The sequence below is a fragment of the Erythranthe guttata genome, chromosome 7 (assembly GCF_056151865.1).
Source record: "Erythranthe guttata isolate IM_541 chromosome 7, IM_541, whole genome shotgun sequence".
NCBI lineage: Eukaryota > Viridiplantae > Streptophyta > Magnoliopsida > Lamiales > Phrymaceae > Erythranthe > Erythranthe guttata.
Window position 1 is genome coordinate 2,909,452 of NC_142539.1, and position 27,912 is coordinate 2,937,363.

The window sequence follows — 27,912 nt, forward strand, 5'->3', positions numbered from 1 at the left end:
TGACTAAGCTTATTTTAAACAGCTGATAAGCTCCTACGTCTGATAAGATGTTTTAAGAGCTGATAAGCTGTTACATCTTATTTTTAGGATTAATTTTTAGAATGTTTGGGTAATAAGCTTATTTCATATTTTTATTCATTATAAGATCTTATGAAGAGCTTATAAGCTCTAAAACATCTTATAAGCTTCTTTTAACATCTTATAAGCTTAGCCAAACACCCTCTAAGTGTTACTTTAAAGTTTCTTGTTTTTTTTTTGTCCAACTTTACACTAACATTAATGAAAGATCAATAAATGATGAAGGGTAATTTTGTCTAATAATTAGTTTTTCAATTGATGTGCATCAGCTTTAAACGATACTTGAAAAGAAATGTAGTGATCTATTGTTCAATGTATTACCTAAAGCTTATTGTGATTTTTTTTTAAAAAAATTGACTAAAATGCCCTTATAATTAATTGTTTCTCAACTATTTTGTTTCCTAATTAGAGTGGCAAATGACAAAATTGGAATAAGATGCAGTTATTGATTATTGGAACGCTAAAGCAACAAATAATTTAGATTTTCTAAAGCAACAAACTTTTTGGTACGTAGGGGAATAAGTAATTTAGAAAAAAATTTAGGACAGCCGCAATTAGAGTAATCTAGCGAAATTAATGTATCAGAAGCTAATCTCTCCATGAAGTGATTTTTTCTCAAGCAAATTACGGTCATTCCCCTGAGGTAAGATCAAATTGCAAAAAAAAAAAAAAAAATCATGTTTGGGTAATTACAACAATCCCCTCAACTATGTATTGTCTTATACGTTTATCCTTACGATATCAAATTTATTTACTGAATGAGGGATATATTATTTCTGTAAGATAGTACATAATTAAGCGGGGTTGTTGTAATTATCCAAACATGAAGGATTTTTCGTAATTTGGCCTTACATGTAATTTAGCCTTTTTTTCTTTTAACTATTTTTCTCCCCAGAAGGTATAGTCATGGTCCCATGATGCCCTTAATTATGGGGAACCTTTGTGGGCCAATTTGACAACAGAAAAAATGATCCATTTGAAGGAAAATTTGGCTGAATATTTTTCATTTGTTTGGCCATTTTATTTGTCTGTAATATGAATAGATGAAGTGACAAAAAAGTATCATTTTCTTTCACCTAATTATTATATTTTCTATGGTCCTATTATTATTGATTGTTCTTTTTGTGACAATTTTGGCAATGCAACAAAGCTAGAATATGCTTCCCTTTATTTCTATATGCTAATTGCTAATTAATGAAAATTATGGAGGTAGAGTTAGCTTTATTTCTTATTTTTAGTAATGCTACTAGCTAAGTTAACAAATTTAATGAGTAAATCATGTGGAGTATAAAGTTTAGGAATGTTAATTGTGTTTTGTTAGATAAAATAAATAAATATGACAATGCATAGAAACTCTAATATACTAATATTCTATTAGACTTAAGGCCTCGTTTGCCTAGTTCTGCTAAGTTTTATTGACTAGATAAAAAGGGCTAGTAAAGATGTTCGGCTGATAAAATTCGTGTTTGGTCGAGTCAGCTACTACATTTAAAGTCCGCTACTACACTTAATGCTCGTAATTAAATGCTACTATTTGATTAAATTAATAGCACCCTTTTCTCCCGTGATTAATTATGTACATAGTGATTAAAAAAGGAAAAGACAATTGTATCCTTAAAACAATATTTTAACTTTCTTAATTAAGAGAGTTTTTGGACATTTCATACTTAATATCAGAACTTAACAAGCTTAACACAAGATTTAATGTAAGGAATCAAATATTTTACTGACCGAATAATTTTTTAGTTAGTAGGTATTAATACAATCTCATTTGATCAAATGTATTCCGATATAGGCAAGCGAGATCATTAAACAATAGTACATTTAAACAAAGATTACTTTTTAGTGGAAGTACCCTTTAATCCCACACTTTATGCCTTTATCCCACATGAAAGAACAAATATTTATTGACTTTTTTTTTTTCTTTTTTCTTTTTTCAAGATTATTGAAAAATGGGGTAGAACACCTTTAACTCAGCAAACGCGTTTTCTGATAGATTACAACTAGTCTAGTCTTGTCCTTTTCATTCCCTTATATTTTCAAATTTATAAGTCATTCCCCATTTATTTTATTCTTGGCCTTTGTTTTGAATAAAAAAAAGGGTAAATTACGGCCCCACCATTGAGATATCTCACGGCAAATTATAAAAAAAACTCATCATATTTTGATAATTACAATCATCTTCCCCAGCTATGAATCTTCTTAAGCGTTCACCCTTACGGTGTGCAGTTCAACATATTAGATTCCGTGGAATGTTGTTTAGCTTCTACTCGTTTTGTGCAAAAATGCAGTTTCTGATGCACTACAATCTGATATTTACAAGCCAAGAGACACATCTTATGATTTTCTTGTTATAAAATGTGGAGCTCCAATAGGATAAAATGGGTGCAAATTTGAGAATATTTCACATAATTTAGAAGATTAATCCACTAAATTTGATACCGCAAGGGTGGACATGCAAGAAGATTCATAGTTGAGCGGTGGTTGTAATTATCCAAACAGGAAGAACTTTTTTCACAATTTGACCTTACCTGAGGAGGTGACCGTAATTTACCCTGAAAAATAATAATAAAGCACATAAAAATTCAAATCATATAATATATAGTAGCTATGATTTTAGGGTGTGATCTAAAGGGGGTTTTATAGTTGGCAAATGCAGATAAATATAAAATTTAACTTAGAACATGAAAGTCATAGTATGGGAAATTTTATTTCTAATTAAACTTTGACCGGAATTGAGTTAAGTGTATAATATAGGATTGACTTGTATTTAAAAAAAATAGCGGTCAAATCGATATAAATTATAATAGTTGCTCAGCAATTGGTGGAAAAATCGAGTGAGAATCTTTGTAGTACGGACACAGAAACGACGATACGGAGAAACTGCATGTCCCGAAAATTGGAATACGAGAACTTGGGGGAAAACGTGCAAACATTAAAAGTATAAGCTTGTATTTATAATTATGCTATAAAAAGTATATACGGTTTTATTTATATATAAAATAAATTTTATATTTTCATTTAGATATATTCAAAATACATATTGTAATCAATTATCAATTTGCAATTGGTAATTAAATCATGTAAATAATTAGGAAAACAATAAAAATATTTGAAAATTCACTATTCAATTATGTTTCTATTCATAAATTGCAAAATGACCCATAAAATGTGTTATCGAGTGTCGGACACAAACACGGAGAGAAGTTGAAGTTTCCGTGCTACATAGGTGAAAATTACAATTACACAAAAAAATATTTTACTTTTTTACTCATATATGTATGTTTCTTTTTGGGGCAAATTACGGCCACCCCTAAGATAGGTATAATTACGAAACCCTCTGTTAAGTGTATATTTTTATACTTTATCGTATCTTTTTATTTGAGCTTTTGGTGTGTTTTAACGATAATTGGTGCTTAAAAAGTTGATTTATTGTATTTTAGGTACAAATTGAAGAATTGGAAAAGTATGGGGTCAAAACTGCAATTTTGGAGAAAATATGGGCCAAAAGTGAAAAAAGCAGAATTCTGGAGAATAGACCGCGCGGCCGTGCGGATTTTAAGCATAAATCTCACACGGCCGTCCGGATGGGCGAGTTGGCGCAGTGAAGGAATCTTAATTGTACAAGGAAACTGCCTTCTTCCCCAAGTTTTTCACCCTATATAAGACCAAGCCAAGCACACAATTAGGAATCCATCTTTTTACGCAATTTCAAGAGCAACAAAGCAATAACGAAGAATTCGAAGACTCAAAGCAAAGATTTATCGTCTATGATTTATTTTATTTGCGTTTTTGATTTAATTATGAGTAGCTAAACTACTTATTTCTAGGATTTTATTTGGAACCCTATGTGGGATTTATGAACCCAATTCTATGATTTTATGCAAGTTTTAATTCCGGATTATTTCTTCTACTTGTTTTATTAAGTGCATGAACTTGATCAACTTATGTGCTTTTATGTTATTGTTAATCGCATGAATCGGAAGATCGGGTTAATAATTAGAACTGTGGTAGAAGAGCCTTTGTGGTATTAACATAGGAATATAGTTAATCTCTTAGGTAGCCATTATTGAGATTTGTGCTTAATGCTGTGTTCTAGAATTAATTGCATAGGAATATAGTAATTGAATCTAGAGTATTAGAATTGTAATACACGCGGAAGCGGGTTATGATTATTTTAGCATCTCAGGTTAATAATCCGGGTTAATTGCTTGCATAATTGAAGGAATTGGGGGAATAATAATCACATAGGGGGAAGAATAAAATCCTAGGCTTGTCTACTTTGATTAATCTTCGTTTTTAATTGCTTTCGTGTTCTTGTCTTTTTAATTTGCTTTTTAATTTAGTTTAATTTAGTTATTTCTCCCTAAAGTCGACTGTGTAGGGTGGGCTTGATAATAATTGGTAGAATTTAGCGTCTAGGATTAGATAATTAAATATTCCCTGTGGGTTCGATATCCGGACTTAATTGTCCACTATATTACTTGTACGATACGTGCACTTGCGTGTAGGTTTTCGGCCAACAAGTTTTTGGCGCCGTTGCCGGGGAATATTTTAATTATTTATTTTATTCTAGCTCTATATTTGAACAATTTTCACGATTCACCCATTTAATTTTCGTTTTATTTTATTTTTGTTTTAGGTACTGTGTATGCGCAGAAGACTCGATCTAGCCAGAGAACCGTTTGATCCCGAAATCGAACGAACTTTTCGAGCCGCTAGGAGACGACAACGCGCAAACAATATAATGGAGGACGAAGAACGCAGGGCAGAGGGTAATTTACTCAATGCCAACGGGAACCAAGTCCAAGACCCACCCCTTCAACTTCCATTACAGCCAGCAGCTAGGCCACGGGCACTTCAAGATTACATAATCCCGACTCATGACGGATTCCGGCCGAGCATCCAATATCCACCCATTGAGGCGCATAATTTTGAGATCAAACAAGGCCTTTTGACGATGCTCCAAAATAACGGGCTCTTTAGTGGGTTGGCAGGTGAAGATCCCCATCTGCACATTGTCAATTTTCTAGATACCTGTAACTCCCACCGTCAAAACGGCGTTTCCCAAGAGGCGCTTCAATTAATTCTCTTCAAGCACTCCCTACAAGGAAGAGCTCGCCAGTGGTTGATGTCCCAAGCCCCCCACTCTATCTCGTCGTGGCCTCAACTCCTCAACCTTTTCATGAAAGTCTATAGCTCACCCGAGAAGGACGAGAGAATCCGGCGAGAAATTCACAATTTTGTCCAAGAGCAAGGCGAGCAATTATACGAGGCATGGGAGAGATTTAAAACTCTTTTGCGGCAATGTCCAACACATGGAGTCGAACAATGGCGGCAAATCCACATCTTCTACCAAGGGATTAACGAGAATGCGCGAACGGTCTTAGATGCATCCACCGGGGGAAATTTTATGAGTCAATCGATACCGGATGCTTTCATCATGTTGGATCAAATTGCTCAAAATCGGTTTGCCAAGTCAAGCGAGAGGACGGTTAGTGGAGCCAAGAAAGTTCCCGGAGTGTTGGAGTTAGATGCAATTACGGCCCTTCAAGCTCAAGTGACCCAAATTGCTCAACAAAATCAACTCCTTCTGCAGCACATCAAAGCAAGTCCACCACAACAAGTCAAAGCAATTGAATCTCCATGTTGTGAAATTTGCAGTGGAAATCACTACACGCTCCAATGCCAACAAGATGTGGAGTCGCTCAACTACGTCAACAATGCGCCTCGCCAATTCCAAAATCAAGGGTGGAGATCACAAGGGCAATATGGAGGAAATCAACAAGGCCAAGGATATCAAAGACCTCAAGGTCAATTCCAAAATCAAGCCCCTCCTCAACAAAGCTATCAAGGCAACAATCCACCGGCCCAAAAATCAAACACGGATGAGATATTGGCCCAATTCATGACCGCTACCCAAGCCTCGTTGCGAAATTTGGAGAACCAAATCGCTCAATTAGCTTTGAAGCAAGAGAACCGCCCGCCGGGAGCATTGCCATCGAATACGGAAGATCCTCGAAATCAAAAGTTCGAGACGTGCCAAGCTATCGATGTCAAGAGCGAAAAAAGGGAAGAAATTCAAATCAAGCCGCAAGTCACTGTAGCCGAATGGGTCGAGCCGATCCCATATCCACAAAGATTGCTAACGAAAAAGATCGAGGTCGAGACATGCCAAGCAGTCACCTTGAAGAACGGTAAGCAATTGGAGGAAGCCCCACGAAAAGAGAAGAGAAGCACGGTAATCGAGAAGCCGAAAAAGAATGAGGAAAAAAAATCATCTCATGACGAGCCACCATCGACGGTGCCTCCACAAGTCCCTCCAATTCCTTATCCTCAAAAGTTTATAAAGAAGAAGCTCGATGCCGAATATCAAAGATTTTTGGACAAGTTGAAGGAAATTCGCATAAATATTCCTTTCATTGAAGCACTACAAAAGATGCCAAAGTGGGTGAAGTTCCTCAAGGACCTCGTGAAGAAAAGTAAGAAATTGCAAGGGAACGAGATGATCCAACTCACGGAGCAAATTAGTGCGATTCTTACTCGGCCTCTTCCACAAAAACTCGGCGATCCAGGTAAGTTTACTATTCCCTGTACTATAGGAGGTAAAAATTTTAGATCGCTCATTGATTTAGGCGCTAGCATTAATCTTATGCCGTACTCTACTTTTAAAAATCTTGGGTTAGGAGAAATTGAACCGACGGCTATAACTCTTCAATTAGCCGATAGATCTTTAGTTTACCCAAAAGGTATTTTAGAGAATGTGCTAGTGAAAGTTAATAAATTTATCTTCCCTGTTGATTTCGTTATACTTGATATAGATGAGGATAGGGAGATACCTCTTATCGTAGGGAGACCGTTTTTAGCCACGTCGAAAACTCTCATTGATTGTGCTAGTGGTGATCTTACAATGACTGTGCATGATCAAACAATCAAATTCAATGTTTTTAGTGCTAATAAAAATCCATGTGAAAATAATGATTGTTTTGCTATTGAGCTTATGGATTTTACAAATAATGAAAAGTTTGATGTTTCGATCTTGGACAATGGGAAAGCATCTTTGAGTGCAGGAGATGATGGCGGAAACGGGAATCGGACGGAGCAAGTTTATTTCATGGACTCAATTTTAAATCCTCCAAGAGAAAGTCATGCGAGTCGAGGTCTTAACGACGATGAGAATGCAAGGAAGATGTTGCCAACCAAAGGTTCGAGCAAGTCACGAGAGAAGGATGAGTCAAGCTATTGTGGTCGTAAGGAGAAAATCAAAAAGGAATTGCACAAAGGACAATTGGTGTTATTGTGCAAATCCCGTCTTTGGTTATTTCCAAGGAAGCGCAAATCAAAGTGGTCGCGGCCGTTTATTGTCCAAGAAATTCTTCCTCACGAGGTGGTCAAAATAAAGGAGCGCGATTCAAATCGTACGTTCAACGTAAAACGGAGCCGGCTCAAACCGTATTTGGAAGCGAGTGAAGAATGCCAAGTGACCTCGGTCACTTTTGCTTGAAATTAAAGAAGCAACGTCCGGCTGAAGACTTTAAACTTAGCGCTTCTCGGGAGGCAACCCGAGCTTTATTGTTTTTCGTATTTTTATTTAATTTTTCGTTTCGTTTTTAGTATCATAAGCATGCATTCTAATTTATTTATTTTTGGATTTTATTTTTCAGGGCCGAAAACGTGAGTCGAGAGTCGAGTAGGGACCCAATTGCAATTCTTCACACGGCCGTGCAAGAAAAAGGCATGAATCTCACACGGCCGTGTGAAATTTTGGAGCAGCTACTGGACGAAATTGCAGCTTGGCGCGGCCGTGCGGAATGAGGGTTAAAATCACGGACGGCCGTCCGAGTTTCGGAGCCGCTTCTGCCCAATTTCGAGAAACGGTGCGGCCGTCCGAGAAATAGGCTAAAAGATGGGACGGCCGTCCGAGGCTATTACTGAGCGTTTTAAATTCTAAAAATTCGATTTTCTCCCCCATTATTTCTTAAACCCCCCTCTTTCCTTCTTTCTAACTCCCACACACGAATTTTCGAATTTTTTTTTTTTTTGAATTTCTCTTCCAAAAATTCTTCAATTTCACACATATAATTCACTCACGCATTCTCAAATTATTATTTTGTGTTGGTATTGACAGGGAGGCTAGAGCATCGAACCAACTTCTTCAAAATCTCATCTTTTCAAGTCAAGCCCGAGTGCATCGAGCCGGCATCCACCGGCACCCATTCTTGAGCCTGTGCCCAAGCTTTCCGATGATGATGAGCATGAGAGAAGGAGGGAGGAGCACCCCGATCACATCGACTTCGACTAAATCAGGTGTTTTCTATCCTTAAAACTTTGTACTAATTTCGTTGAGGGCAACGAAAATTTTAAGTTTGGGGGTGAAAAATATGTTTTTTTGTGCTTATTTGCTTTAGTTTGCATGCATTAGGTTTTATTCGTTTTTATTGTTTTTCCCGTTTTTTCCGGAATATAAAAAAAAAAAAAAAAAAAAAAAAATTTGCTTGAGTTGAATGCATCGATGATTTGTGATGATGAGAGATGATCAATGTTTGATGATGAAATTGCTTGTTTTGTGTGATAAGGATTTGATGTTTGTTTAGCTTTCGATTCAACGGGACTTAGAAGCAAATTATTGCTAGGAATCACATTTTGTGCATTGATTTGGTTGAATGTTTTGTATTTTAAATTTGGAATTAATTTGTGCTATATCATGCTATGTTCGGTTTTAGAACTCACCCTAGGAAATTTATGATACGAAGTATTGAGTAGTGAGTGATTTGGGATATGATTTGGGCCTTCTTTGAACCGTTTGAGCCTTTCAAGCCGACCTTTTTATCGAAATTATCCTTAGAACCTTGATTTGAGCCTCGGAGAAAAGGTGTTCTTTCTTTTAGCCAATGTGTAAGGTAGAATAGGTGGAGATTCTTGAAAATTACCCCTTGGAAGTTCAGTCGAAATTTTTCTTAAGGTCCTTCTTCTTCTTCTTCGAAAAAAAAAAAAAAAAAAAAAAAAAAAAAAAAAAAAAAAAAAAAAAAAAAAAAAAAAAGACAAATATCTATGCTTCTATATATATATATAAAAAAAAAAAAAAAAAAAAAAAAAAAAAAAAAAAAAAAAGAAGAAGAAGAAGAGACTAGAAGGGAGAAATAAGGACTAGTTGTTGAATTATTTTTTGAAAACTCGATCCATTGCCTCAAAAGCAAAAGTGGAGACTTTTGAACTTTTGAGAATCGAGTTTATTAAAGTCCGTATAGGTGAATTCATTGTTTCAAACGCCTGTCTTTCAAATTTTGGCGTAATCACCTAAATTCAAGAAGAATAGCCACACATACCCATTTTTCCTACCTCGAACCAAAGAGCCTAACAATTGAAAGCCACAAAGCCCCAATGATCCCAATAGCTTAATGTTCGATATTAGTAGAGTAGAATAATTTGGTGAGTATTTGGAGTCAAGCATATGCATGTAAGTATAAATTCTTTCTATCTTTAATTTGCAAATATTGGATACTTGAAGCAATTGTATGATTTGTGGTTTTTTGTAATGGTGAGTGACTAAGTGTTGTTGAATTTTGAGCTTGCGAATGCCTAAGAATTGTCATTATAATTACAAGTTCTGAAAACGTGAAGTTGATCATTGATCTATGTGATGAGATGTAATAGTTGTGTTATTTGCTTATTGGTTGATTTTGCTTGAGGACAAGCAAAAGTTCAAGTTTGGGGGTGTGTTAAGTGTATATTTTTATACTTTATCGTATCTTTTTATTTGAGCTTTTGGTGTGTTTTAACGATAATTGGTGCTTAAAAAGTTGATTTATTGTATTTTAGGTACAAATTGAAGAATTGGAAAAGTATGGGGTCAAAACTGCAATTTTGGAGAAAATATGGGCCAAAAGTGAAAAAAGCAGAATTCTGGAGAATAGACCGCGCGGCCGTGCGGATTTTAAGCATAAATCTCACACGGCCGTCCGGATGGGCGAGTTGGCGCAGTGAAGGAATCTTAATTGTACAAGGAAACTGCCTTCTTCCCCAAGTTTTTCACCCTATATAAGACCAAGCCAAGCACACAATTAGGAATCCATCTTTTTACGCAATTTCAAGAGCAACAAAGCAATAACGAAGAATTCGAAGACTCAAAGCAAAGATTTATCGTCTATGATTTATTTTATTTGCGTTTTTGATTTAATTATGAGTAGCTAAACTACTTATTTCTAGGATTTTATTTGGAACCCTATGTGGGATTTATGAACCCAATTCTATGATTTTATGCAAGTTTTAATTCCGGATTATTTCTTCTACTTGTTTTATTAAGTGCATGAACTTGATCAACTTATGTGCTTTTATGTTATTGTTAATCGCATGAATCGGAAGATCGGGTTAATAATTAGAACTGTGGTAGAAGAGCCTTTGTGGTATTAACATAGGAATATAGTTAATCTCTTAGGTAGCCATTATTGAGATTTGTGCTTAATGCTGTGTTCTAGAATTAATTGCATAGGAATATAGTAATTGAATCTAGAGTATTAGAATTGTAATACACGCGGAAGCGGGTTATGATTATTTTAGCATCTCAGGTTAATAATCCGGGTTAATTGCTTGCATAATTGAAGGAATTGGGGGAATAATAATCACATAGGGGGAAGAATAAAATCCTAGGCTTGTCTACTTTGATTAATCTTCGTTTTTAATTGCTTTCGTGTTCTTGTCTTTTTAATTTGCTTTTTAATTTAGTTTAATTTAGTTATTTCTCCCTAAAGTCGACTGTGTAGGGTGGGCTTGATAATAATTGGTAGAATTTAGCGTCTAGGATTAGATAATTAAATATTCCCTGTGGGTTCGATATCCGGACTTAATTGTCCACTATATTACTTGTACGATACGTGCACTTGCGTGTAGGTTTTCGGCCAACACCCTCATGTTTGCATAATTACAACCAGCCTTCAATTATGTATTATCTTACGAATCCACCCTTACAATATTTACCTAGGGGTGTTCATCCGGTCGCGAATCAAATCGAACGAAAATTCGTACATGTCGATTACCGAACCGTTAATTCGGTGTGATATTCAGTTTTATTTTATTTTATAAATATATATTTATATATAGGGTAAATTACAACCACCCCTAAGATATGGTCAAATTACGAAAACCCCCCTCTTGTTTGGATAATTACAACCATCCCCTCAATTCCTCAAATTTAGTGGAATCTTCGAGATTTTATGGAATATTATCACTTTTGAACCCATTTTATCCCATTCGAACTCTACATTTTGAAGCAAGATGATCATAATATGTGTTTTTTGGCTTGTATATATCAGATTGTGGTGCATCAAAAACTGTATTTTTACACAAAACGAGTACAAACTAGAGCACATTCCACGAAATCTAAATGATTATGTTGAATTTGACACCATAATGGTGGAGGTGTAAGAAAAAATCATAGTTAAGGGCTAGATGTAATTATCCAAACAAGAGGGTTTTTTTCGTAAATTGACCATACCTCAGGGGGTGTTTGTGATTTACCCGTATATATGTAATATTAATATTTAAACTAAAATTAATAAAACAAAAATAAAAAATTTAAACATTTGTAATAAAATTTTGGTAATTCAGTTATTTATCGAACCAAACGCTAAATGGTATGAAATTTATGTACAATTTTACCGTACGAACGCTCCTAAATTTATCAGCGTAACTACATAGTCGAGGGGGATGCTTGTAATTATGCAAAACATGATGGTTGTTTTCGTAATTTGACCTTACCTTAGGGAGGTGGTCGTAATTTGCACTTATTTATTTATTACCTTTCTGGTAAAAACGCGTTGCATATTTTCCAGGAGATAAATTCAACAGCGTTTTTAACTCAATTAATTAATATTTACAGCGCAACAAACGCAATTACTCTGCTAAATAAATAACACCAACAATAAAAAAAAGGAAAATAAATCTTAATTTTTGACAAAGATTTCCCGTTGCCTAAAAAGCAAAAACAAGAAATATAAATAAATAAAAATAAACCGAAAAGAAGGAGAGGAAAAAGAAGCACCACCCCTCTCACTCTCTGTGTTGAGCTTTTGATGGCGAATGATGCCATCATTCACCACCACTGCATAAAAAGCTTTCCCATCACATTCTTCTTCTTCTTCAGCGAACTTCTTTCTCTCTCTACAAACTTAGGGTTTCAAATCCACTATCCTATTGTTCGATAGTTCTCATCTCCATTTTGCTCACTTGCTCGATTCGACAGGATTGCGCTGTGTTAGGTTTTCTGGATTGAATTTGCAGGTGCGTGTTTGATTTTTTTTTTTTTTTTTTTTTTTTGAGTTCACGATTCCGGCGAAACTTTGGTTGTTGGATCCGTTTTGATGCGGTTTTTTTTTTTAGTGATTTGAGTTTTGCTGAAACGGCGGTTTATTGGAATTGTGAACGGTATTTTGATTGATTATGCTTAGTATTTAGCTTTTGAACGCGTGGTTATTTGTGAGGTTTTTGATTTTTTAATTTTTTGTTTTGATTTTTTTTGGGAGGTATGCGGAGTAATGGGAGGAGTGAGTTTTTGTGTTGATTGCTTTTTGATTTATTGATTAATGTATAATATAACTTTTTCCCTCTCATTTCAATTTTATTTGAGTTATATTAGTCAATTTGTCTTCGATTTTCATTTTTATTCCTATTTATTAGTTGGATTGTACTCTACCGTTAATGTTATAGTCTGGAGATTTTTACAGAGGTGAATGGAGGTGGTTGATGAGCAATGAGTTTATGAAGTGAGTGACATTTATTACGTAAATCGTAAATTGAATTTGAAATTATGGAGAGTATAAAAATCAGGAACACGCTGTTACCGAATCATGGAAGTTTTTAATTATTTTTATTTTAGCCAACCAAAAAGAGATTTGTTGACTATGAAGGAAGATTGCTGACCTTTCTTGATTGATTATGTTTGTTTGTTTCTCTATGCAGCATTAAAGATTCATGTTTTTATTCCCGTGATCTGGGGATTTGACGGTATGACTCATGTATAGGTAGCTTGCTGCTGAAGAAAGAGAACTCTATAAGGCAGCGGGTTTATGTCATTTGGAAATGGTGTTGAAGTTTGACAAGACAAACAGAGTAAGGTAGTAAGATGGAAGTTGCTAAACGTTGTTTTGGGAAATTCCGATCGAAAGAGAAACATAAGACTTCAAGCGATAAGGAGGAACCTACACCTAATGGGAAAGAAGTTTCACGAACACCAGTGAATGAGGAAACTCCTTCAAATGCTACTAAGCAGAAGGCTGCTGCTGCCAAGCAATATATAGAAAAGCATTACAAGGAGCAGATGAGGAGCCTGCAAGAGCGAAGGGAGCGGTATGTATGACCTTTACTTCAGAGATAAATTTTAAAATAATTCCAGAAACAGATACTATTTCTGAAAAACGAAAATATCATATTAGTCTGATCTTATCTCCTAATATATGTTCTGGTTAATTTGACTTCCCAAATTTTGTAGTTTTGGGATGTAAGAAACATATTTACAGGGGAGAGGTGTTGAGAGACTATTTTATTTTTCACCTTGAAATCGTAATTTTCTGGGGTTTTGTTGTAGGCGTAATGTGCTAGAGAGAAAACTGGCTGATGCTGAGGTATCTGAAGAAGAGCAAAACAACATCTTGAAGTACCTTGAGAAAAAGGAAACAGAATACATGCGCCTTCAAAGGCATAAAATGGGTGCTGATGATTTTGAGCCACTAACGATGATAGGAAAGGGTGCATTTGGGGAGGTTCTCTAGTTTTGTGCAGCTGATGATGCTAATTTCTACTATATTATTATTTTTTTTTTACCTGCATAAATTAACTTGAAATATGTTCCTGTCGCAGGTTAGATTATGTCGAGAGAAGTCAACTCGCCATGTATATGCCATGAAAAAGCTTAAGAAGTCGGAAATGCTTCGTAGGGGCCAGGTTAAAATTAATTTATTATGCTAAATAGATAAAAAAAATGCCCGAGCTGCTTTGTTATGCTTATTCCTTTTACTTATCCTCACTCTGTTATCTAGGTTGAACATGTGAAAGCAGAAAGAAACCTACTTGCTGAAGTTGATAGCAATTGCATTGTCAAACTTTATTGTTCTTTCCAAGATGAAGAATATCTATATCTAATAATGGAATATCTGCCTGGTGGAGATATGATGACTCTACTGATGCGTAAAGATATATTAACGGAAGATGAAGCAAGGTTTTATGTTGGGGAAACAGTTCTTGCAATCGAATCTATCCACAAGCATAATTATATCCATAGGTGTGTTTTGATTGTCTGGTGATTTTGATGGAATGCTACAACTTATTACTATAACATCTTACGTCGTGTTCTGATATAATTTGCGTTTATTTGATAATTTTGTAGAGATATCAAGCCTGATAACTTGCTTCTTGACCGAGTTGGGCATATGAAGTTGTCAGATTTTGGGTTATGTAAACCACTGGATTGCAGTAATATTCAAGAAAATGATTTTTCAGTAGGAAATAACTACAGTGGATCTCTTCAAAGCGACGGTCGCCCTGCGGCACCAAAGCGTACTCAGCAGGAGCAACTGCAGCACTGGCAGAGGAATAGGAGGATGCTTGTAAGCATCCTATCAATACATGATTTCATTACCATCCCTAATTCCCCGTTTGCAATCTAATTACCCAAAAGCTTAAGATAATCATATTTTTAATCTTTGGTGAACTTCACCGAATGAATAGTGATACAGTCATTTAGTTGGTCTTGCATGTAAAGGGCTCTGTACCTATGAGGCAAAATATATTTCCAAGCTATTGAACTCGTCCTCTTCTTTCACAATATAGCAGAATCGATGTCTCGTCACGTTGTTATGAGTTTTTCAACGATCAAAATGTTTCATGTTTCTCGTAAGATCTATGCATAAAATTTTTGAAAAATATCTGAATAGACTGGGGTCGAAGAATATATTATGGTAGAAATATCGTGAGATTTGTCCTTCCTGGTATATTACTATTTAAAAAGGGAGGCAATTATTGTGAATCACCTTAACATTTCGATGGTGCAGGCTTACTCAACTGTTGGTACGCCTGATTATATTGCTCCAGAAGTTCTGCTGAAGAAAGGATATGGAATGGAATGCGATTGGTATGTACTCGTCTATATTATAATTTTCCATCTCACTGCAATATTTTATTATTTGTCTAGTTGAGACTGTCGTGACCATGCGGATGTGCAATAGGTGGTCTCTCGGTGCTATCATGTATGAGATGCTTGTCGGATATCCACCCTTCTATTCAGACGAACCCATGTCTACATGCAGAAAGGTAATTACGGGATTTCACTATCAGATTTTATTGTCTATTGAACCTATATCTTGAAACAATTTCTCATTTGCTTTCGCGCAGATAGTAAACTGGAGAACTCATTTAAAATTTCCCGAAGAGGCGAAACTATCAGCGGAAGCAAAGGATCTTATCTGTAAACTCTTGTGTAATGTAGAGAAAAGGCTCGGAACAAGAGGCGCTTATGAAATAAAGGTTCTTTGTTGTGTCTGAATTTATGTTTTTTTTTAAAGGTTGATTCTGCCGAACAAATTTTCCCACTAGCTTTTTATGTCTTCACAGGCTCACCCGTGGTTCAAAGGCATTGAGTGGGATAAGCTGTATCAAATGAAAGCAGCGTTTATTCCAGAAGTTAATGATGAATTGGACACTCAAAACTTTGAAAAGTTTGAAGAGGTTTTAACCGTCTCAATTAAACCTCGTCTAGTAATTTTGCCTTTTGGTATTCTTTCCTCATCTTCGTCTGCTAATCTTTTGCAGTCTGACAATCAAGTCCCCTCAGCCACAAAATCAGGTCCTTGGAGGAAGGTTAGTAAACATTATGTTTTGCTTGTCTGAAGAAAACAGAAAATGTCATCCTGAAAGTAATGTTGAAGCTTCAATACCAATCTTTGAGTCGGATAAAAATTAAAAAAATAAATAAAAACAAAATGAAAATGTTTTGGTTGTCTGAAATCTTGAATTCTCCATGACATATTGACATTCTTTGCCTTGGAAACAACGCAATCGAGCACGACATTTGGCCATGTGATCTAATTAGCAATATGCAGCTGTATGTGTTATTACTATGACTATCTTATCCTGGCAACGGGACTCCTGAGTTTTGTTGCAATTAAATCAACCTACCATTCAAATAGGGAAGCACCAAAAATAAAGATAATTCTGTAGTTGTTGGGAAACGAGACGCTGAACCAAAAAATCCTGCGACTTTGATCGCTCCATGCTTCTGCTGAGCTGGCAATGATTAGAATTTTTTTAGATGGACATTATCGTTTGTGAAGCAAAGCACTTGACTAATGAAATATTGTTTTCGAAGTTGCAATTGATCCGAGATATCGTTATTTCACAATGCAGATGCTCCCGTCGAAGGATGTCAACTTTATGGGCTACACATACAAGAACTTTGAAATTGTGAATGATCACCAAGTTCCTGGAATGGGTAATTGCCTCTTGCTCTTACTTGAAGAAGATTAGCCATGCTTAGCTTATATCTTCATCAAAATATAAACTTGACACGTTATTCGGTTTTTTATTTAGTAACTAACGCTTCAAAATGGCTTTCTTTCGACTAATAGCCGAACTGAAGAAGAAAAGCACTAGACCAAAGCGACCAACTGTGAAGTCACTCTTCAGTATGATTCTTTTTCTCCTCTCTGCTACAAATCTTACCATAATATATATCTGTATGTAATTTTTTTTTCTTCTTATAATTTTACTTGACATATAACAGACGAGGAGTCGACGAATTCAGCATCGATTCAACCTGAACGAGGAAGCTTTCTTAGTTTACTACCTCCCACATTAGAGATCTCAAAACCAGGAGAATCGTAATAATCACTAATTTGTTTATATAGCATCCAATGACTGTGGTAAAGCGTTAGAAACCAGGTTTAAGTTCTTTTGAAGTGAATAGATTTTAATTTTTTTATTTTTTTTAATATTTTAAAATCGGGTTGTTTTGCTTATAAACTGTAAGTATCCATGGTGAAGGCAGCTTGTGTACCATGTATATGCACCTTGATTTAGCTTTTGATGTAAATCATTATCCTGATTGTGTGCATATTATCGTTTTTCATCTTGTCGTAGTTGATGCGTGATCTCAAAGCATCTATCTGCAAAGGGTTACAGGTCGAATTCTGTCGTTTTTTTTCCGTTAGGAAATAGCAAAAACATGAAGCAAATTCCGATGTTGAAAAAATTGACAGTTTCTGGGTAGTCAACATCTGACTTCAATCAACCTTTAAAGGTTCGATTTTCGACCAAAGATGATCGAACCTAAGTTAATCGTAAACTACCTATATTCATCAATAATATAATGTATAATATATAATAGAGGAAATGAAACTTGGGTATTTTATTTCATGGTTTCGAATTGAGAAAAAAATATTTTATGAACTGACTTAAAAAATAAATAAAAAACAAAAAATAATATTTTATGAATTCAGTTGCTTTCGTTGATAGTTGAACTCAAGACCTCCCCGCTTACTTACGGGGTGCTCTAACCAACTAAGCAACGAGAGCCGATGGATTTCTTTTTTCTATTATTAATTATATAAATACTCGTTAAATTTTAAATAGGGACCATTTGTTCAATATTTGGTAAATTACAACTAAACCCCTATAATTTAGAAAATTAAACATATACCTCATATTTGCTCCTCTGAAACAAACAACTACAGAAAGCTCAAGATGCAGGTAACCAAAAACCCCCCAATTCAAAACCCTAACATTTATCCACGTCAAATTACATTCATACACGATAATCTACTTAATTTTCTTTCTTTCTGTGTTGTCAATTTGTTGTGATGCAGGCGAGCGACAGGTTTAATATAAACTCACAGCTCGAGCATTTACAGGCTAAATATGTCGGCACAGGCCACGCCGATTTGACTCGGTTGTACGTAACCTCGCCGATAAATTTCTACAATTTCGATTTTTATTTTTATTTTTTTGTGCTGTTAAAAACCTTCTCTTTTTCTTTTTATTTACAGTGAATGGGCGGTGAACACTCATCGAGATAGTTACGCTTCCTACGTTGGGCATTACCCTATTTTGTCCTACTTCGCCCTCGCCGAAAACGAATCCATTGGTAGAGAGCGTTACAATTTTATGCAGGTAATTACTCTCTCTCTCTCTCTCTCTCTCTCTCTCTCTCTCTCTCTCTCTCTCTCTCTCTCTCTCTCTCTCTCTCTCTCTCTCTCTCTCTCATGTTTGTTTATGTGTGTGTTTGAATTTTATTAATATCTGTTGTTACTTCTGCATTTCTTTAGTAATTGAACCTACCCTGCGATTAATTTTGTAGGTAGTGAAGAAAAAAGAAAACGGCAATTTAATTATCCCTTAATCACTACAAAATTAGGATATGATTAGTGTTAAATTAGTTATGTAATTGTGAAATTGCATCTAATAATAGATTTTAACAATTTTAATAGCCAACCTTATCTAGTACAAGCGGTAACGAGCCCAGGAATTTGGTACGGTGGGTCTAAATTTCCGGGTGTTCGGGGGCAGCGCCCCGAAATTTGTTTAGGATTTTTTTTGTGACAAAATCAGAAAATTGGAAAAGAAAAGGTAAAAAAAATTAAAGCTTTCTTTTTTGTTTTTTGCATTAATTTGAATTTTGGGTGGGCTAATTAATAAAATTGGGGCTTTTTTTGTGCATTAGTTAGAATTTTGGATGGGCTAACTAATAAAAATTGGGGCTTCTTTTGCATTAATTTGAATTTTGGGTAGGTTAATTAATAAAAATGGGGCTTTTCTTGCATTAATTTGGATTTTGGGTGGGCTAATTCATAAAAGTTGGGTGGACTCACCCCCTGAATAGGAGGAACCAAACATGCAACTACTTAGTTATTTTACTTACTACGTAAGTAATGCAATCCAATCTAATCCGATCCATGTAGCCGAAGAAGGCCTAACTGCATAGTTTTTCAGTTGTTTTTGCTGAGTCAAACCCCTCAGTTAATAGTTGCTTTCTGCATACGGAGTGATGTGAATATAGAGTTATCGACTTCTTTCTGCTTCTTGTCTCGTTTATAGAGTTATTGGAAAGATAACTATTTTGCTTTGTGAACTAATATAACAAGGTTTAGTTTTTCTTTTTCTCTGATGAGTTGATTTTATTGGATCCCTTCGGAAAAATTGCTGCACAAAAGATTTTGATGATCATTGAAATTTGTCTAATTGACTGCTTGGACCCTTCGATTTCATATCAGAAATGAAACAAAATTGGAGATCTTATTGGGTTAATTTGGACGCAGTCTGCGTCTGTGCTCCATTTTTCAATATATAATTTTCTTGATATATTTTGCAGTGTTTATGTTAGCATCAAAATATACGCAACAAAGTGCATTATTAGGTGTATGCATTTGAGCAGAATTTGCGTTGTGTTTGTTAAATGTCGTATTTTTTTTTTAAATTTGAAAAATATAAGTTCATTTCAGGAATTCTTCTGTTTGTCGTAGTTTCTTGTCAAGAAGCATGGCGCATCGTAAATTGCTTAACACTATCCATCATTCTACTAATCAAGAATCTATATGGAACTCGTATTTTCTGTCCGCGCTTACGAGATTTTATGATCTAAAGAAATAATTACTTTTGTGGTAATGCAGAAAATGCTTTTGCCATGTGGTCTTCCTCCCGAAAGAGAAGACGAGTGAAGCAAACTCGTCTGATTATCGCTGTTGAAGCAGAAAAAACAGTGCCCTTACCGACAATTTGCAAAACGTTGTATTATCTTTTCATTTTAGCTCAAGAATTTATCATTTGCATTTTGCGATATAGTTGTCGAGACTTATGGTACGGTGTGTATGCTTTGTTATTGTCTGAAAGTTACATTACATATGCATAATTGACAACTTTTTGATCTTGACCCAGTGAATTTCACCAAGTATAGATCTCACAATAATATATCTGTATATATATGTGTGTGTCTATTTGTAACTACCTATTTTACACACACTCACATATGTATGCATGTGAGATTGTGTGTAGATTTATGGTGAGATAGTACCATGTGTAGCATAGACAACACCTTGAGTTGTCATTGTGTGTGTATTGTGTGTATCTGTGTGTGTTTCTTGCTGTTTTTTCCTCTATTTAGTTTGTTTATATATATATATATATATATATATATATATATATATATATGTTAAAGTGGAAAGATGGTGTTGTCACCATCTTTACTTTTGTTGTTTTACTGATTTCGTTAGGTCATTGATAAATAAATAAAATATTATAAATTTATTATCATATTTTTGTGGGGTTATATTATAATCTATTTTTTTGTCGATGGAAAAGAAAATGAAATAATTGTCTTGTACGTGCTATATTATCTTTTCTTTGTGGAGTGGGAATTGGATTTAAACTTTCCATAATTCAACTAATGTTTGAACATATATCTTGAGGCAATTTCCTTTGTCACTTACTTAAATTGCATGTAATAAATCATGGAGGAGATGTACTAATATGATTGATATCGATTATTTATATGCTACACCCCGGGAATGTTACTATCAGTGGTTTTTCTGCCGTTGATCTGCACACATCAATGTGGTTTTGTGTGTGTTTTTGTGTGTATGAACGATAAAGATCTATTCTGTGTATTTTATCCAGTGTAGCATAGTATAAACCGATTGATATCCCTCACTTGCTTTCTACAAGAGGGAATTCACATCTTGTTATTTTACATTTGAAATATTCATTTTCTTTTTATTGAATTGAAAAATAATCTGTGATAATTGATAGTAAAAACCAAATGGTGTGACTAAAGTTTAGCCGGTCTGTTCATACACCGTGTATTATTCATATACACACAGACACCCACATTAGTGTGTGTAGACCAAAAGTAAAAATTCACATGGTGTAATTTTCATCGGGTGTAGCATAAAAATAACCAGTTTAGCCTGAGTAATATTGAATGAAGCCTCTTCCGAGATAGAGTCTGATAAGAGGTCCGAGTGTTCGAATTTCTTTTTGTTTGCATTATAAAACCAGGTTACAATGCAATCTTTTTAATAAAATACATAAATTAAAGGAAAATTGATTTTTTTTTAAAAAAAATCTTTTAACATAAATTCCCACTATAAAAAGAAAATAAAAAATAAACAATAGAAATTATAAATAATTGCAAAAGGGTACCCAAAAATGAAAATATATATGGTCACATGCTACCCCCAACCCCATTTCATTTAGTTCAACTTCACCATCTCTTTCCTTAAAACAGATCCCCACTAAAATAAAATAGGGATTATTAGTGAAAACCCCCCAACTAATTAGGTTATATTAAGGCGGATCTATACCCTTTTACAATATTAGTGAGAACCCCCTTAATTATTTAATTAAATTAATAATATTACAATTATTAAATATTATACCTATATTATCCCTAATTACCAAATCTTATATTTACAAACCCTAGCCACATCGTCCATCACAAACCGCCGTTCTCTAATCCCCTCATCTTTTCTCTTCTTTTCAGAAATCACATCGTCCATCACAAACGGCCATATATATTCTGTTTCATTTTTCGCGTCTGATTCATTCTTCTTCTCATTGCTGATCACACTCCCAATTATTTTGCTTTTAAATTCATTTTTCTCAATTTTCACACCATAGCTTTTATGCAGCTCTGCTCTCTCACTCAACAATCCTCTCCTTTGTATCTATATCTCCATCGGAACTGGTAATTTTTACTCTCACTTCTTCGTGTTTGTGTGTGTACTCTGTTTTTTTTTTAATTTTTATTTTGGGGGTTTGTTTTTGTTATTTCCTTTCTTCCCCATTTCTCTATGGAATTTTGAAAGATTAGATTTTTTTTAAAATCCGTGGTACTGTTCATCAATCTGTTGTTCTCAATTCTCTTCTTTTCCTATTTTATTTTATTTTATTTTAATTTTAATTTTCCCTTTTGCACAGAATTTATACCGTTTTATTCACACTTTGCTCGTTACCTCTCTACTTTATCTCCTGGGGCTGCATTTTCATGTGAGAATCGCAAACGCCGACGCTCAACCGTAACCTCGCGCTTAACATAAGCGGATCTGCTTCATCCGTTATGTTTGGTATTGTTTGGGAGGCTGATTATCGTTCAATTAATTGTAGAATGTATGTTACTTTGTTGAAACTGTGTTCATGTTAGTCAAAAGGATATAGTTGTTTTCATTACGGTTGTAGTTGGTATCGATAATAGTCGTTTTTGTTACGGTTGTAGTTGGTATCGATAATAGTCGTTTTTGTTGGAGTTCTAGTGTGTTTTTTTTGCTTTTGTTTTAGTTGATTTTAATAATTTCTAGTTGATTCAGTATAGTTGTTTTCGTATAGTAATATAGTTGTTTTCGCAAAACAATATTGTTGTTTTCATTACTTTTTAGTTGTTTTGAATAAATAGTTACTTTAACAAATAGTTGTTGGAATGCATAGTTGTTTTAATAATTTCTATTTGATTCAATATAGTTGTTTTAATAATTTCTATTTGATTCAATATAATTGTTTTCGCAAAACAATATTGTTGTTTTCATTACTTTTTAGTTGTTTTGAATAAATAGTTATTTTAACAAATAGTTGTTGGAATGTATAGTTGTTTTAATACCAATTATTTTAATAACAATTGTTTTTAATAATAGTTGTTTTATTGAAATATAGTTGTTTAACTGAAAAACAAAAAAATATATATAGTAAAAAAATAATTAAATAAAAATATTAAAAAAATAAAAAAGAAAATTTAATTATTATTATTATATTTTAAAGAAGAAATAAATAAAAAAATCGAAAATTAAAATTAAAATATATATTTTTTTTAATACATCAAACTAGTGGATAATTGGTAGAGAATAGTTGAAGGGTAAATTTGAGAATAAAAAAGTAATGGGTCTCTCACTAATAAAGGAAAAGGAGCTAGATCCATCCTTATTAAAATAATGTTAGAGGGGGTTCTCACTAATAGTCCCAATAAAATAAATAAATTCCCAGCTTATTTTGTTCACTCAGATTTCTTTCCCCTTTCTCTCTCTTAATTCTTGCCCTTCATTTCCATCTCTCTCTCTCTCTCTCTCTCTCTCTATATATATATATATATATATATATATATATATATATATATATATATATATATATATATATATATATATATATAAACATAGCAAACAAGAATTACACAAAGGCCACATTGTGTCACATATTTCTTGTCTTGAGAGAGAAAATATATAATATTTTTTTCTCATTTACCTTTTTGCCCCCACCATGCAACACGAGCTCTGCCTTTTTCCATTTCCAGCATATTCATAGCCCCAGATGTTGACTTTCTCTATGTGAATGGAATGAATGTGTAGAGAATCTCTTCCTCTTTGTGTGTGTCTGTGTTTTTTTTTCTTCTTTATTTTTTGGGGGGGGTGGGGTGGGGTTGGGGGGGTGGGGGTGGGGGGTGGGTTTTCTGTGTAATTTTCTGTAATGGGTTTGAAATGGATCTGAAGAGGGTACTCGGAAATTAGGGATGTTGATTGTTTATTACACAAATTGAGATTTTCTTGATTCGTTGCGATATTTCAAAAAAAAAAAAAGATCGAATTTTTAATTTATTTTTGAGTTTCAATAATCATTTGGGATATCAATTATGGATCATGTCATTGGAGGCAAGTATAAATTGGGGAGGAAAATTGGTGGTGGATCCTTTGGGGAGCTTTATTTGGGTAATTAATTATTAAATTTAATAATTTATTTAATCTTTTGAATGTTCTTCTTCATTTGTCTTATGTACCAATTTTTTTATATGATTTTTTTTTTTTAAATTCAGGAGTAAGTATACAAACTGGAGAAGAGGTTGCTGTGAAGCTGGTAAGTTCTAACAAATCGACACGAAAAAAAAGAAGAAGATGAAAAAAAAAGATGGTTCTTTATGTTAATTGTTTTCTGCATTAGTGATATTTTGTAATGTATTGAAACAATAAAGGAAAAAAAAACTCCATTTTTTAGGAACCGAAAAAAGATGGTTCTTTATGCTAATAGTTTTCTGCATTAGTGATATTTTGTAATGTATTGAAGCGATTAAAAAGAAAAAAATCCATTTTTTAGGAACCGGTCAAGACTAAGCACCCTCAGCTATATTACGAGTCGAAGCTGTACATGCTTCTCCAAGGAGGAAGTGAGTGTTTTTTTTTCCGTTGTGTTCGATATTTAGTTTGTGAAATTATATATATTTTATTAATATTTATTTCGTTTAATGAAAGACGGTGTGCCCCACCTTAAGTGGTTTGGAGTGGAAGGCGAGTACAATTGCATGGTTATCGATCTTTTGGGACCGAGCTTGGAAGATTTATTTAACTATTGCAATAGGAAGTTAACTTTGAAAACGGTCCTAATGCTAGCCGATCAATTGGTTAGTATGTGTATTCCTCGATATTTTCAAGATTCGTTTTTTACGTGGTTTTTTACTAAGTGTTGTAATATTAAAATGTAGATTAATAGAGTGGAATACATGCATTCAAGAGGTTTTCTCCACCGTGATATAAAGCCGGACAACTTCTTAATGGGATTGGGAAAAAAAGCGAACCAGGTGTGTGTTTTGTTTTTTTTTCTTTTTTCTCGTCTCGGTCGTAGTTTTTTGTATTTTCGGTTTTTTTTAGTGTTGTTTGACTTCAGTTCTCTGAGAAACTACGGCTTGTTTCTGTGGAATCGTTAGACATAATATTTTGTCGATACCCTTAGTAAATTAATGTATATCGATAATGTAATGAATTTCTTTAACAATTAGTTTTTTGATTTTTGACTGGTTGATATATTATACATACGTGATTCCGATCTTGTTTTAGTTTTATCATATAATATATAATATACGATTTATTTTGTTAATTTACAAGCCGTAAATTAACCTTGTGTATTAAATCTCTAACAGGTTTATATCATCGACTATGGACTTGCAAAGAAATACCGAGATCTTCAAACGCACAAGCATATACCATACAGGTTTCGATTCTGCTTCGTTGCACTCGTCTTATTTGTTTTTCACTTCCTTTGACTTAGTACTGTCATTTACGTCGGAAAATCGTATTTCTTTATTTTATCGAAAAGTCTTTCAGCTGCTAAGGAAGCTGAATTGTTGAACCGTATAAGAAACGTATTTTATTTTATGTTTTGTTCGTCGTTTCGTGTTTTATTTTACAGGGAAAATAAAAATCTAACGGGGACAGCTCGTTATGCTAGTGTGAACACCCATCTCGGAGTTGGTGAGTGGAAATTATGCTTTTCTTGATTTATTATTTTCTCTTTTTGAAGAAATTTAAAAAACATAATTCTTTTTTCGACTAACACCAATTTTTTTATTTTTTTATTTCTTGATTCAGAGCAAAGCAGACGGGACGATTTAGAATCGCTTGGCTATGTTCTTATGTACTTCCTCAGAGGAAGGTTGACTACAAAGATTACTTATTTACTAATTTATTTATAATCTGCTAATTATTTATTAATTTTTAATTTATCGTAGCCTTCCGTGGCAAGGACTAAAAGCCGGCACAAAGAAGCAGAAATACGACAGAATCAGTGAGAAAAAGATGCTTACACCCATAGAAGTACTATTACTATACTACAGCTAAAACTATGCTATATTTATTTTTAAGGGCAAATTACGGCAACCCCCCCGAAGTATGGCCAAATTACGAAAAAACCCCTCTTGTTTGGGTAATTACAGTCACCCCCTCCTTTTAAATATTTTTACGTAAAATTTATGTAATTCCGTTATTTACCGAACCAAATCGTATATTCAGTTTGGCAAACGTTATGAAATGTTGGCATACCGAAAATTTCGGTTCGGTTTTACCGATTTAACATCTCTAAATTTACCCCATGAGGGGTATTTTCGTAATATAATACATAGTTGAGGGGTGGCTGTAATTACCCAAACAGGAGGGAGGTTTTCGTAATTTGACCATAACTCAAGGGGGTGGCCGTAATTTGCCCAATGCCCTTATTTTAATAGTCGATTAACTGACAAATTGTATTTATTTCTTGACAGGTGCTTTGTAAATCATATCCATCTGAATTTATATCTTATTTTCATTATTGCCGGTCGTTGCGATTTGACGACAAGCCTGATTATTCGTACTTGAAGAGACTTTTCCGAGACCTGTTTATCCGGGAAGGTAAATAATCATTTTTTTTCTTCGTATCGTACTTTATTTTTTGTGCATTTTCATGTCAATTTTTTTTTAATATTGGAAATCAATTTCGATTTTTTCGTAACATTTTTTTAAACGAGCAGCTTATCAGTTCGATTTCATTTTTGACTGGACTGTATTGAAGTATCCTCAAGTTGGCTCCAGTTCTAGAGCACGAGTTAGTATTTATTTATTATATATTATATATTTATTTTTGGTGTGTGGATAAGACATATTAAATCAATTTTAGTAATTAAATTTATATGATTGTTTTTTTCGGCAGCCAACTGGTAAAATACCGCTAAATCCCGGACCATCGGCAGAACGAGTAGAAAAAACTACAGGTCTGCTTGCCCTCGTGAATATCTGATCTATTTTTTTTTATTAATTTTTGTTTTTACATCTAAGTTGAGTACAACTAAAATAACTTGCCTTCAATTATTATGCATGGTGTTTTTATTTTTTATGGCGCGAGGGGTCTATGTGTAATTATACGTAACCTCAGGGGAGGATAATGTAATTTACGCAATATCTGATAAATTGGTTCGCCAAATAATTGTTTCGTTTAGGTAGTAGGCAAGATGTACGAGACAGATTCTCCGGTGCGGTGGAGGCATTCGCAAGAAGAAACGGTTCTAGTACTGCGTTGCATGGTGATCACTCGAGGCACCGATCCACAGACGATTCTCCCTCGTCTAAAGACGTGGTGTGCAAATAAATAATTATTTATAATTTTTTTTTTTAAATTTATTTTGGTTAATAAAAATAATACAATTTATTTTATACAATACGATAATCCAGCAAAAATCGTCTCGGACCGGTAGCACGTCAAAGAGGGTGGTGCCGCCGTCGAGCAGCCGGCCAAGCTCCTCCGGCGAGCCGAGTGAGAATCGCCGCCATCATCATCATAATCCTAAGGTGGGCCCGGAAAGTGGTCGTGTAGCGACGACCACTCAGAGACTGCCACCTGGATACGAGTCCAGGTCATCGTCGTCGTTGACTCGTGCTGGTGCTGCAAGAGGGGTACGTGACGAGACCCTTAGAAGCTTTGAGCTTTTGACAATCGGCTCTGGGAAAAGAAAATGAAAAAAAAAAAGAAAAAAAAAAAGCAAAAGCTGTGTCGGGGGTATAATAGTAATTGCAAATAACGGTATGTTTTTTGTTGCCCAGCCTTACCCTGTCTGGGGTATAAATGTAATTTTGCACTAGTATTGCTACGTTTTGGTGCTCAATATATGGTTAGTTCCTTGAACGACTGCGTTTCGATTATTTTTGTCTTGAAGGATGTTGTCGTGTAAAGATACACTTATGATGCGTTACGTGTACGCGGGTTTTTCTATTTTGTGGCAAAAAAATAGTTATGTATCTGCACACAGTCACACACATACAGTGTGTAAGGTCCAGGTCCCCGAATTGAGTGGTCGTGATTTGTTCGAACGTTCACACGCACATGTATATATATATACATGTGTGATGTATATCTCGTGTATATATATACTAGTGAATGATGGGGATTAGTTCAGCACCGAGTTCAACACCATCGGGCCGAACTCTCCATATTTGAAATTATTGGGCCAAAGCCCAATGAACGATAGAAATTAAGCCCATCAAGCCAAGGCCCAATGAATGGTAGCGCACCAACGTAACTAGG

At 34.5% G+C, this 27,912-nt stretch overlaps 3 protein-coding genes across 7 annotated transcripts; all 3 read left to right on the forward strand.

Moving 5' to 3' along the window:
• Positions 1–11,985: 11,985 nt before the first annotated feature.
• LOC105949838 (uncharacterized) lies at positions 11,986–17,173 on the forward strand. Of its 4 annotated transcripts, none has more exons than XM_088820707.1 (16): positions 12,027–12,354; positions 12,454–12,498; positions 12,781–12,836; positions 13,095–13,419; positions 13,658–13,832; positions 13,930–14,013; positions 14,109–14,350; positions 14,456–14,675; positions 15,120–15,199; positions 15,294–15,378; positions 15,460–15,591; positions 15,679–15,792; positions 15,877–15,924; positions 16,471–16,555; positions 16,692–16,748; positions 16,847–17,173. In XM_088820707.1, exons 4-16 carry the CDS (start codon positions 13,196–13,198, stop codon positions 16,945–16,947), a joined length of 1,647 nt encoding a protein of 548 aa, XP_088676833.1. In that variant the 5' UTR covers positions 12,027–12,354; positions 12,454–12,498; positions 12,781–12,836; positions 13,095–13,195; the 3' UTR covers positions 16,948–17,173. The 4 variants fall into 4 exon arrangements, with proteins under 4 accessions (XP_088676830.1, XP_088676833.1, XP_088676832.1 ...); XM_088820706.1 differs by having other exon boundaries at positions 12,798–12,836; XM_088820704.1 differs by lacking the exons at positions 12,454–12,498; positions 12,781–12,836 and having other exon boundaries at positions 11,986–12,354.
• A 545-nt stretch (positions 17,174–17,718) lies between these two features.
• Positions 17,719–19,987, forward strand: LOC105949866 (uncharacterized protein At4g14342). 2 transcript variants are annotated; one of them, XM_012973171.2, is made up of 4 exons: positions 17,719–17,811; positions 17,928–18,013; positions 18,108–18,231; positions 19,728–19,987. In XM_012973171.2, the coding sequence occupies exons 1-4, from the start codon at positions 17,806–17,808 to the stop codon at positions 19,773–19,775; spliced, it is 264 nt and encodes an 87-aa protein (XP_012828625.1). In that variant the 5' UTR covers positions 17,719–17,805; the 3' UTR covers positions 19,776–19,987. The 2 variants fall into 2 exon arrangements, with proteins under 2 accessions (XP_012828625.1, XP_012828624.1); XM_012973170.2 differs by lacking the exon at positions 17,719–17,811 and having other exon boundaries at positions 17,820–18,013.
• Positions 19,988–23,267: 3,280 nt separating this feature from the next.
• On the forward strand, positions 23,268–27,513 carry LOC105949792 (casein kinase 1-like protein 10). Its single transcript, XM_088820701.1, has 14 exons — positions 23,268–23,801; positions 23,906–23,946; positions 24,184–24,253; positions 24,339–24,487; positions 24,569–24,664; positions 25,004–25,074; positions 25,273–25,334; positions 25,452–25,515; positions 25,592–25,676; positions 26,120–26,246; positions 26,366–26,439; positions 26,545–26,605; positions 26,831–26,967; positions 27,063–27,513. The coding sequence occupies exons 1-14, from the start codon at positions 23,726–23,728 to the stop codon at positions 27,345–27,347; spliced, it is 1,398 nt and encodes a 465-aa protein (XP_088676827.1). The 5' UTR covers positions 23,268–23,725; the 3' UTR covers positions 27,348–27,513.
• The last annotated feature ends 399 nt before the right edge of the window (positions 27,514–27,912 follow it).

Excerpts from the sequence above, each read along its gene's own strand:
- LOC105949838 (XM_088820704.1), top strand. The coding sequence starts at position 13,196 with ATGGAAGTTGCTAAACGTTGTTTTGGGAAATTCCGATCGAAAGAGAAA. Across the intron at positions 13,420-13,657 it reads CTGCAAGAGCGAAGGGAGCG|GCGTAATGTGCTAGAGAGAA; the intron begins GTATGTATGACC and ends GTTTTGTTGTAG. Across the intron at positions 15,793-15,876 it reads ACTTTGAAAAGTTTGAAGAG|TCTGACAATCAAGTCCCCTC; the intron begins GTTTTAACCGTC and ends AATCTTTTGCAG.
- LOC105949866 (XM_012973171.2), top strand. Across the intron at positions 18,014-18,107 it reads CACGCCGATTTGACTCGGTT|TGAATGGGCGGTGAACACTC; the intron begins GTACGTAACCTC and ends TTTTATTTACAG. Across the intron at positions 18,232-19,727 it reads AGCGTTACAATTTTATGCAG|AAAATGCTTTTGCCATGTGG; the intron begins GTAATTACTCTC and ends GTGGTAATGCAG.
- LOC105949792 (XM_088820701.1), top strand. The coding sequence starts at position 23,726 with ATGGATCATGTCATTGGAGGCAAGTATAAATTGGGGAGGAAAATTGGT. Across the intron at positions 25,335-25,451 it reads GAACACCCATCTCGGAGTTG|AGCAAAGCAGACGGGACGAT; the intron begins GTGAGTGGAAAT and ends TTCTTGATTCAG. Across the intron at positions 25,516-25,591 it reads ATGTACTTCCTCAGAGGAAG|CCTTCCGTGGCAAGGACTAA; the intron begins GTTGACTACAAA and ends AATTTATCGTAG.